This window comes from Myxine glutinosa, unplaced genomic scaffold (genome assembly GCF_964187855.1).
Source record: "Myxine glutinosa unplaced genomic scaffold, kmMyxGlut1.1 SCAFFOLD_580, whole genome shotgun sequence".
In the NCBI taxonomy this organism is placed as follows: domain Eukaryota; kingdom Metazoa; phylum Chordata; class Myxini; order Myxiniformes; family Myxinidae; genus Myxine; species Myxine glutinosa.
The window spans coordinates 21,446-32,926 of record NW_027616677.1 but is presented as its reverse complement, the minus strand read 5'-3'; the positions used below and the strand labels follow the sequence as shown (position 1 = coordinate 32,926).

At 44.2% G+C, this 11,481-nt stretch overlaps 1 protein-coding gene across 1 annotated transcript; it reads right to left on the bottom strand.

Moving 5' to 3' along the window:
- Window positions 1–8,540: 8,540 nt before the first annotated feature.
- On the bottom strand, window positions 8,541–10,898 carry LOC144889021 (uncharacterized). Its single transcript, XM_078768832.1, has one exon. It carries the CDS (start codon window positions 10,896–10,898, stop codon window positions 8,541–8,543), a length of 2,358 nt encoding a protein of 785 aa, XP_078624958.1.
- Between the last annotated feature and the right edge of the window lie 583 nt (window positions 10,899–11,481).

Below are 11,481 nucleotides of genomic sequence, written 5' to 3'. Positions count from 1 at the left end.
TTAACTTGGAGGTCCAAGTTAATATGAAGAAAGCAGAGATGCAGACATTGGTGGTAGAATCTCTGGTGGGACAGGGAACATGGACAGAGGTAGTCTTGGATTGGTTACCCGAGGAAAAAGAAAATGTGGAGCCCTGGAAAATGGAGATGCAACTGCAGAGCCAGGAAAGGTTAAAAGCAGAGGAAAGGAGAGCTGCAAGAGAACGTGAGGAGAGAAGAGCAGAGGAAAGGAGAGCTGAAAAAGAAAGAAGAGCAAAGGAAAGAGCAGAGGAAAGGAAAGCCGAACGGGAGTTAAAGGAACGTGACATGGAGTATCAGAAGGAAGTTAAACTCAAGGAGCTGGAATTAATGGGAGAACAGGGAGGAGTAGCATCCATGCCGGCTGGTTCGACAACTAGTCAGAACACCTGGGATGTGGGTAGGCATGTGAGGCTGGTCCCACCCTTCAATGAAAAGGAGGTAGCCATGTTTTTTTTTACATTTTGAGAAAGTGGCTCAAATCCTAAAATGGCCTGTGGGGTCTTGGACTATGTTAGTGCAAAGTGTTTTAGTGGGTAAAGCTCAAGATATATTTTCGGCTTTACCGATTGACAAATGTACACATTATGAGGAAGTGAAGAAAGCCATCCTCAAAGCCTATGAATTGGTTCCTGAAGCTTACAGGCAAAAATTTCGGAATGCCAGGAAGAGGGAGAGTGAGACCCATGTGGAGTTTGCCAGAATGAAGGAAACCATGTTTGATCAGTGGTGTGATTCGAAGGGGATTGGGAAAGACTTCAACCTGTTGCGACAATTGATCTTGGTGGAGGAATTCAAACAGTGTGTCCACGCGGACATTAAAGTACATCTGGATGAAAAGAAAGTACCAGAGTTGTATGAGGCAGCAACTGTGGCAGATGACTATGCCTTGACACACTGGATGGGGATCCACAAACCTAACTTCCCACCTAGAGTTCGCCAGGGGAGTTATGGTACATCCGGTGCGGATTACGAATATTCATGGGGGCGGCCTAGAGATGACTAGGAGGACAAATCTGATACAGCGACTTTTAGGGATCAGAAGACTACAGTTCCAAGGCAGACTTATCTTCCGGGGGGCTCGAGGCAGACCACGAGTTTTTCCATCGGGCCTACTTGCGCTTTTTGCAAGAAACCTGGACACTTGATGTCCCAATGTTATGCCCTGGAAAGGAAAAATCAGGAGCGGAGTCAGACTTGAACAACTCCGAATGCATTGGCAAATGCGAGAAATCGTCCTCGGAGGACAGTGCCTTGTGAAGGTTCCCATGCCAAAGTTACGGCATCACAGAACGACCTTGTTCAAGAGGGTTACAAACCTTTTATTTCAGAGGGGTTTGTGTCACTGGATGGAAACTTGACTAACCAGAGACCTGTTAGGGTATTCAGGGACACAGGAGCACATCAATCTTTGATGCTTGAGGGCATTTTGCCATTGTCAGAGAAGACGGCAACTGGTGTTAGTGTTCCTTTACAGGGAGTTGGTGGCTGTGTTAAAGCCCCACTTCATGTCTTCCATTTGAAGGCTGATTTGGTGTCAGGACCGGTCACCGTAGGGTTACAAGCCACTCTACCTGTATAGGGAATATCTTTTGTTATCGGGAATGATTTGGCCGGTGGTCAAGTTTCTGGTAACCTGATGTTTGTTGAAAAGCCTAGCATGGAAAATAACACTGTACAGTTAGAGCAGAAGATTCCGGGTACCTTTCCATCCTGTGCCGCGACTCGTGCTTTGGGTCGGAAGCGCTCTGAAGAGAAGAGGAAGGTACTGACGTCACGCTTTGCACAGGCACGTCTTGTCAAGTACCCAAAAACTAAGTGTCAGCACACACAAGTCATGGATGGAGGCAATGTTGGCAAGCTCTTTGTTGGTGGACTGAACTTCAAAACAAGGGAAGTTGTTCTGGACTCTGTCTTCGGCAGATATGGACCGCTCTTGGAAGTGCTGCTGATAAAAGACAGAGAGACGCAAAAGTCAAGAGGGTTTGGCTTTGTCACGTTTGAAAACACCAACGATGCCAAAGTTGCAGAAAAGGATTTGAATGGCAAGGATTTGGATGGTCGGACCTTAATAGTAGAGAAGGCAGGCCATGGGCGTCGAGGCGGCTACAGAGGGGGAAAACGTGGAGGTAGCTTCAGGAGTTGCTATGGCTCCTGGGGTGGGAGTAGTAGTTTTGGTGGTGGCCGCAGTCGAGATCACTATGGAGGCTCCCAGAGTTAAGGCAGATCCCGAAGGGATGGTTATCAGGGTAGTGGCCGGGAACACAACAACAACAACAACAACAGGCATTTTAAGGCCATTTTCCCTGCAAGAGCGGGGGTTAGCCTTGCGGTCCCCATGACAATGTTCTCCATTTTGCCCTATTTTCTGCATCTCCCCTTGTTAACCCCCTTGCCCACATTTCTTCTTCGACCATCTTTAGCCAAGTCTTTCTCGGTCTTCCCCGTCCTCTACTGCCTTCTACATTCATTCCCATTCAATGATCCTATTCGTAAGTTTGATGTCATTATTGTATTGAGAGTTTTGTTTCTGTGAAATTCATCCTCCTAAACTAATTTATATTCAGGCCCTTAACTCAACAGCTTTGCTAGAAACTTCCTGACTCGGGCTTGTTCGGCCGAGCCTGAAGTCCTTATTTTATGTCCCTCTCTCCTTAGTACATACAAGGAATGCACTAGCAAGTCATAATCTTTCCACCGTTTCAGCGCATTTTCCACTTTCTTCCTGCTATGCAAGCTTTGTTCCAGGAACTCGAGTATTTCCTGGCTGGGAATGCAGGAATGGCGTCCTGCAGGTAGGTCTGTCTCTAAACCAGTCAGTGACCCTTGATAGTCTTACCCATCACCAATACTTTCCTCATCATCGCTGTCTGGAGGTTCAAGATCCTTCTCCTTTGGTGTACTTGTACAATGTGTCAAGTCTGCTGCCATGTCGTCTCTCAAGGCTGACTTGGCATAATCTTCTGGCGCAGAGGAACGCTCCTTTGGCTCTGATGCGGCGGACGTTGCTTCACCTGTGGGAATGGATGCCTCCTCCTCAGTTGGTATAGGAGATCCAACCTTTTGGGGTGGTAAAATAGAGATGTGCTCAACTATTCCCCTTTCTGCGCCAACAGTGAGTGAAGTGACATCACCTGAGATGTCGGTCAGTGCCAGCAACTTTAATGATGCTTGTGTGTCTGGTTCCCTCTCTCTGTCTGTCCCACCGATGAACGCTACTTCAGAATCCTTTGAAACTTCGGTGTTAATCCTTCGGTTCAGAACTGCTCTTGTAGATGTTTCAATCCCTGGTTTATTTTGAAGCTTCGTTGCAGTTGTTATTATTGGATGCATTTTCTCAGGAACCAACATCACAGTATCATTTGGCCCTGTTAAGTCAGATACCTCTAGGTTGTTTATCTTTACCATGCTGGGTTTACTACCTGACGGTCTCCCTTCCTGTTCATTCTCCAAACTGTCTTTGGGTGGATCTGAGAGAGAAGACTCTCCATATCCTGTCGTTTGATGAATAGTTTCCTCTTCTTCTTCTTCCATTTCTTCAGATTATAATATATAATATATACAGTGCATTCAGAAAGTACACTACTCACAATAAGTTAGGAATAAGTTAGTTAGGCAGGTTCTTCGGTGTGGTTGATTTTGTGTATTAATTATGTTGAAAAACGTTGTTGGTCCTACTTCTATGGTTATTAATGAGTGTGAAAAACACAGCATTCTTGATTTAAATACCATAACCCTAACCCCTATAAAAAAATTAACTCACTCCCACAATGTCCCTAACTTATTGTGAGTCGTGTATTCAGACCCCTTCACTTTTTTCACATTTTGTTATGTTGCAGCCTTATGATGAAATCGTTTAAATTCATTTTTTCCCTCATCAATCCACACTCAATACGCCATAATGACAAAGAGAAAACAGGATTTTAGAAAGTTTTGCAAATTTATTAAAAAGGAAAAACTGAAATATCACATTGACATAAGTATTCAGACCCTTTGCTATGACACTTGAAATTTAGCTCAGGTGCCTCCCATTTCTCTTAATCATATTTGAGATGTTTCTACACCTTGATTGGAGTCCACCTGTGGTGAATTCAATTGATTGGACATGATTTGGAAAGGCACACACCTGTCTATATAAGGTCTCACAGCTGACAATGCATATTAGAGCAAAAACCAAGCCATGAGGTCGAAGGAACTGCCTGCAGAGCTCAGAGACAGGATTGTGTCCAGGCACAGATCTGGGGAAGCCAACAAAAAAATCACTGCTGCATTGAAGGTTCCCAAGAGCACAGTGGCGTACATAATTCTTAAACGGAAGAGGTTTGGAACAACCAGGACTCTTCCTAGAGCTGGCCGCCCGGCCAAACTGAGCAATCGGGGGAGAAGGGCCTTGGTAATAGAGGTGACCATGAACCCGATGGTCACTCTGGCTGAGCTCCAGAGATCCTGTGTGGAGATGGGAGAAACTTCCAGAAGGACAACCATCACTGCAACACTCCACCGATCTGGGCTTTAGGGCAGAGTGGCCAGACGGAATCCAAACAGTTCAATCTTGGTTTCATCAGACCACATCATCTTGTTTCTCACAGTCTGAGAGTCCTTTAGGTGCTTTTTCGCAAACTCCAAGCGGGCTTTCATGTGTCTTTCACTGAGGAGAGGCTTGCGTCTGGCCACGTCTAGCACTGAGGAGAGGCACGATTTTACGTGATGCTGACTTTTGACTTTTTGACCAAATTATTAATTTATCTTCTCCATATTCTCATAATAAAGCTTTGTTGAAAATATGATGACAAAACTGGGACCGTAAATTTAAATTTCAGGTCAATTGGATGAAAATTGATGATTTCATGTGACGTTGACCTTTTGACAAAATTATTAATTTGCGTTTTTTTTTTTTTTTTGTATACAACATCGAGGCTCGTGAAAGAGCGAAAATTTATCACACAGAAAGACAAACCGACACATAAAACATATAACATCGGGAGCGGTAGACAAGATGGGGAGAGAGGGGGAAGGACACAAACACAACATTTGAGAGCAGGGACCGAGAGACATCGAGACATCGAGAGATCTGTGGGAGGGAGAGGGCTTTGGGGATGGGGGGAGGCATGGGAAGGGGGGTGTGGGAGAGGTATAAAACATATGGACACTGCCAGGACTTCCAGGAAAGAAGTTGGAATTTCAAACAAGGTGGATCTGGGGTGAATTAGCAGGGGTACAAAAGATCAAGGTTTTGGATGGGGGAAGATAAGAGATGGTGGTGAACAGCTGTTTTAAAGACCTGGAGGGAGGAGTGGGATTGAAGGGGTGTGAGAGTTTGTTCCAGAGACGGGAGAAAAGAGGAATGAAAGAGTGAAGGTGAGCAGAGAGCCGAGATTTCGGCAGTTTAACCATCAGGGGGTTCCTGGCAGATCTTGTGCGACCTGTAGGAATATTTGGGGGACAGAGCACAGAGAGAGCTGGGGGAGCAAGGCCGGAGAGGAGTCGGTAGAAGACAGAAAGACCACCTACCTGCCTGCGGTGAGTGAGTGAAAGGCCCTAAGAGATAGCTTCATCGCGGGAGATTCCAATGATTCTGAAAGCTTTGGTTTCAACAGCGTGAAGCCGAGCTAGGTGTGAGGCAGGAGCACCAGCCCATAGGGGAGAACAGTATTCCATTGAGCTGCGGATGAAAGCCTTGTATGTCGTGAGGAGCTCAGGTGTGCCAAGGAAGGACTTCGCACGACGGAGGATGCCCAGTCGGCGACTGGCTTTGGGGGCCAGCTTGGAAATGTGGTTTTCCAAAGAAAGATCATGGCAGATAGTGAGACCCAAAAGCTTGAGCGACAGAACTTCTTGGAGAGGATTGTTGAGAAAGTAGATGGGAGGGTTGTCCAGTCGATCTTTTCGGAGAGACATAGCCAGAGTGTGAGATCTGTCAGGATTGAAAGACATGTTCCACTTGTTTGACCAGGCTGTGATTTTGTCCAGGTCTTCAGAGAGTGAGGAGGCTGCAGACTGCCGATCTGAGGGAAGAGGAATGGAGCGGCAGAGAGTGGAGTCATCAGCAAAGAGATAGAGAGGATTTTCCAGAGTCTGAGAGATCATTGATAAAGACCAGAAAAAGCACAGGGCCCAGAACACTGCCTTGGGGAACTCCAGCCGGAACAGGGAGGTGAAAATAAATATATATATATAACCTGAACAGGAAGGGGAGATGAGAGAAATCCATTCAGGGCCACACGTTGACTACGACCAGAGAGGAAGTCCACAAGCCATGCATGGAGATTTCCATGGATACCATAGGAGGAGAGTTTGGTGAGCAGAGCTGGGTGCCAGACCGTATCGAAGGCACGTGAAATGTCAAGGGAGACAGCTCAGATTTCCTGTTTGGCATTGAGGACCTCCATCCATTTTTGAGACAGCAGAAGCAGCATGTCCAGAGTAGAGTGACCTGGTCTGAAACCAAATTGATGATCAGAGATCAAGCCATTGGAGAAGAGGAAAGATTTCATATCCGAAGCTTTTCAAAGCTTTGAAATTCAGCTTTGAAAGCTTTGAAATTCTAAATTTCAAAAATTTGAAATTTCAATAAAGTTTGAAATTCCCGCCGAACAAAAAACGACTCCTGCGAACAATTGACGACGCTTCCGAACCCCCGCGCATGTTTGGCGAACTTTTGGAGCCTAAAATACGAATGTTGGACTTTGCCATTTTTTCGACATTCGCATCGTTCGCGTGTCCCGCGAAAACCCACCTTAAGATTCATCAAAGAACTGAACTATTTCTATCTCATTAACAATACATCGGAGTTTGTTGTCATTCCAATGCATTTTATTAATTAAGAGGACGAGGGACAGGTTTCAATTGGAATGCCCGCGATAACTCGCTTACTTAGAAGTTTTATACTTCTACACTTGGCACTGATGTGCTTGCCAATGGGGGGTGGGGGGTTGATATAGTACTAGTCACAACTTTCAATGACTAAATAATGATCCGTATATTACCAAGATATCGTTATCTAAATGGTGTAATGGGGGTGAGGTTGTAGTGCTATAAAGGGGTCGATGGGGGTCTAATGTAATTAATGCAACTACTCACATTCTGTGCAGACAAACAGACCCAAATCAGATACCCTCTCCTCTGTCGAGAAGAAAAAGTATTCCTCACAAAAAAAGATAACGCAATCAGCGAAGATATTTGAGGATTTTCACTTTTTTTCTTTTTTTACAGAGATTTCAAAGACAATAAAGAAGAACTTGTAATAAAAAAAAATACATATAATCCGGTTATATGCACCTTTATTTTTTTTGCAGCGATTCAAAGAATAAAGATCAACTCGGAATAAAAATATCAAAGCAAATAATCCGGTTAAATACACAAAAATCGTCACAATACCTGCACAAGATGTAACCACAGCAACCCTTGCAAAAGGGTTGACTACTCTTTAGAAACTCATCAATTGGCTTCTCAACAAAATGTTTTGCATATTTAATGTGGAGAAATGTGCAGAACCCTGAAAATAGAGAACGTGCAAGAACTCTCACTGGTGATAAATGTTTTTGTGCGTAAATAAACCCGATCGCTGACGAAAAACTTTGAACAAAGAACACTTTGGTGTTTTGGTGTACAAGTTGTTGATCTCCGATTGTGGCCAGTTCATAAATACACAGCGATACAGCAATACCGGTACTGCACATTGGTTCATAGTTTTTGAGTTTTTTCATTGGAGAGAGCGATGACTTCAGAATTAGTCGAACACTCCGTAGGTACTCTTTGCTTCTCCCGTTGCTTGTTATCTCCATATGCATGTGTCATGGATTCCCTAATCCCTTCGGTTCTGGAATAAGCACCTCAACTCGGACACTGTGCAAGAGGTTTATTGAGGGATAAGGATAACATGCATGGTAGATATATGGGCGCACAAGCTAGTCGCACCTTTTGGTCCTCACGCAGCCAGCAACCAACAACATCTCAAGGAATCACAATTTGTATTCTGCTTCATATACTTTTCTTCAAAGGACAAGGAACTCAAAACATTTCCCCAGTTTCAAAGATTGCAGCAAGGAGAAAGGCTCGGCAGGCCGGGAGCTGCTCATAAAAAAAGAATGTTGATGCAAGGGCAAAACAAAGATTTTGTCAACAGCTTCCCAAAACCAGACAGTCAGACGCTAGGGAGGCAAATGGGTTATATTGCCCCCAATTAGCCTGAGTTTCGAATGAAATCCCTTAAACATGTTTCAGAAGGTGCAACCCAGGTCTCAAAGTATCCACCTTCGTGTTTGTGTGATTGTGTGCGTGTCCAAAATGCATGTCTAGGTGTGTATGTTTGTGTTGTTGGCTGCTATCTCCACATGTGGGTGAGTATCTCCTGTGCGGTGTCTTCTCCCCCATGTGAATTAGTTTGTGTTTCTTTAAATTTGATAACTGATTGAAAACCTTCAAACACACAGCACACTTGTATGGTTTGTCCCCAATGTGAATGTGTCTGTGTTGATTTAAGGCTACTGGGCGACTAAAAACCTGAGAACACACAGAACACTTCTACGGTTTCTCCCCCGTGTGAATTAGGTTGTGGCTATTTAAGCTTGATGAATGACGAAAAACCTTCGAACACACAGCACACTTGTATGGCTTCTCCCCCGTGTGAATTAGGTTGTGGCTATTTAAGTTTGATGAATGACGAAAAACCTTCGAACACACAGCACACTTGTACGGCTTCCCCCCCGTGTGAATTAGGTTGTGGCTATTTAAGTTTGATGAATGACGAAAAACCTTCGAACACACAGCACACTTGTATGGCTTCTCCCCCGTATGAATTAGGTTGTGGCTATTTAAGTTTGATGAATGACGAAAAACCTTCGAACACACAGCACACTTGTATGGCTTCTCCACCGTGTGAATTAGGTTGTGGCGATTTAAGTTTGATGAATGACGAAAAACCTTCGAACACACAGCACACTTGTATGGCTTCTCCACCGTGTGAATTAGGTTGTGGCGATTTAAGTTTGATGAATGACGAAAAACCTTCGAGCACACAGCACACTTGTACGGCTTCTCCCCCGTGTGAATTAGGTTGTGGCTATTTAAGCTTGATGATTGACGAAAAACCTTCGAACACACAGCACACTTGTACGGATTCTCCCCCGTGTGAATTAGGTTGTGGCTATTTAAGCTTGATGATTGACGAAAAACCTTCGAACACACAGCACACTTGTACGGCTTCTCCCCCGTGTGAATTAGGTTGTGGCTATTTAAGCTTGATGATTGACGAAAAACCTTCGAACACACAGCACACTTGTACGGCTTCTCCCCCATGTGAATTAGGTTGTGGCTATTTAAGCTTGATGAATGACGAAAAACCTTCGAACACACAGCACACTTGTATGGCTTCTCCCCCGTGTGAATTAGGTTGTGGCTATTTAAGTTTGATGAATGACGAAAAACCTTCGAACACACAGCACACTTGTACGGCTTCTCCCCCGTGTGAATTAGGTTGTGGCTATTTAAGTTTGATGAATGACGAAAAACCTTCGAACACACAGCACACTTGTATGGCCTCTCCCCCGTGTGAATTAGGTTGTGGCTATTTAAGTTTGATGAATGACGAAAAACCTTCGAACACACAGCACACTTGTATGGCTTCTCCACCGTGTGAATTAGGTTGTGGCGATTTAAGTTTGATGAATGGCGAAAAACCTTCGAACACACAGCACACTTGTATGGCTTCTCCACCGTGTGAATTAGGTTGTGGCGATTTAAGTTTGATGAATGACGAAAAACCTTCGAGCACACAGCACACTTGTACGGCTTCTCCCCCGTGTGAATTAGGTTGTGGCTATTTAAGCTTGATGATTGACGAAAAACCTTCGAACACACAGCACACTTGTACGGATTCTCCCCCGTGTGAATTAGGTTGTGGCTATTTAAGCTTGATGATTGACGAAAAACCTTCGAACACACAGCACACTTGTACGGCTTCTCCCCCGTGTGAATTAGGTTGTGGCTATTTAAGCTTGATGATTGACGAAAAACCTTCGAACACACAGCACACTTGTACGGCCTCTCCCCCGTGTGAATTAGGTTGTGGCTATTTAAGCTTGATGAATGACGAAAAACCTTCGAACACACAGCACACTTGTACGGCTTCTCCCCCGTGTGAATTCGGTTGTGGCTATTTAAGCTTGATGAATGACGAAAAACCTTCGAACACACAGCACACTTGTACGGCTTCTCCCCCGTGTGAATTCGGTTGTGGCTATTTAAGCTTGATGAATGACGAAAATATTCAGAACACACAGCACACTTGTATGGCTTGCCCCCAATGTGAATGTATCTGTGTTTATTTAAGGCTACTGGACGACTAAAAACCTGAGAACACACGGAACACTTGTATGGCTTCTCTCCCGGGTGAAGTAGTTTGTGTCTATTTAAATTTGATAACTGATTAAAAACCTTCGAACACACAGCACACTTGTACGGCTTCTCCCCTGTGTGAATTAGGTTGTGGCTATTTAAGCTTGATGAATGACGAAAAACCTTTGAACACACAGCACACTTGTATGGCTGCTCCCCCGTGTGAATTAGTTTGTGTCTATTTAAGCTTGATGAATGACGAAAATCTTCAGAACACACAGCACACTTGTATGATTTGTCCCCAATGTGAATGTGTCTGTGTTGATTTAAGGCTAATGGACGACTAAAAGCCTTTGAACACACAGAACACTTGAACGGCTGCTCCCCCGGATGAATTCGTTTATGTATATTTAAATTTGATAACTGACTAAAAACCTTTGAACACACATAACACTTGTACAACTTCCCTCGTTGGTTGTTATCTTCATTCGCGGGTTTCAGCAGGTGCAACGCAGTCCTCCCACAACTTGATGTGTCCATCTCCATTTGATCCTTTTGACTTGATGCTGATAACCACAAAATCCTTACAACGCTTGTGCTGATTCTTCACAAATTTTGTCTCAATGTGGATGAGTCTGCAAAATCCTCAGGACACAATGAGCATGTGTTCAACTTCTCCCGAGTTTGTCCTTTGTGATGTTGAAATAAAACTGAGTAAGAAAAAAAGGAAAAACAGGAGAGAGAGAGAGAGAGAGAGAGAGAGAGAGAGAGAGAGAAAGAGAGAGAGAGAAAGAGAGAGAAAGAGAGAAAGAGAGAAAGAGAGAGAGAGAGAGAGAGAGAGAGAGGACAATTAGCATATTAAAAATCATTTACAAAAACCCTTTTTAATGAGCGATCATTCAAATTTCACCACCTCCCTACACCATAACAATGATACGTTCCACGTCGTGAATAACTTTTGAAAAATATATTCCATTCACGAAACCTCCGTGGAGTTGATTATTTCCCTGGTGATGATTAAAGGGCATTTACCAATCAATTTCAGATTCCCAAACAGAGGCACCAAGACCGTTCATTCAGCCGGCCGTGCAATGGGCTCCATTAGCCACAACACCGACAAGCCGATGGA

Bases quoted from the DNA above. Each gene is read 5' to 3' on its own strand.
- LOC144889021 (XM_078768832.1), bottom strand. From the start codon at position 10,898: ATGGAGATGGACACATCAAGTTGTGGGAGGACTGCGTTGCACCTGCTG.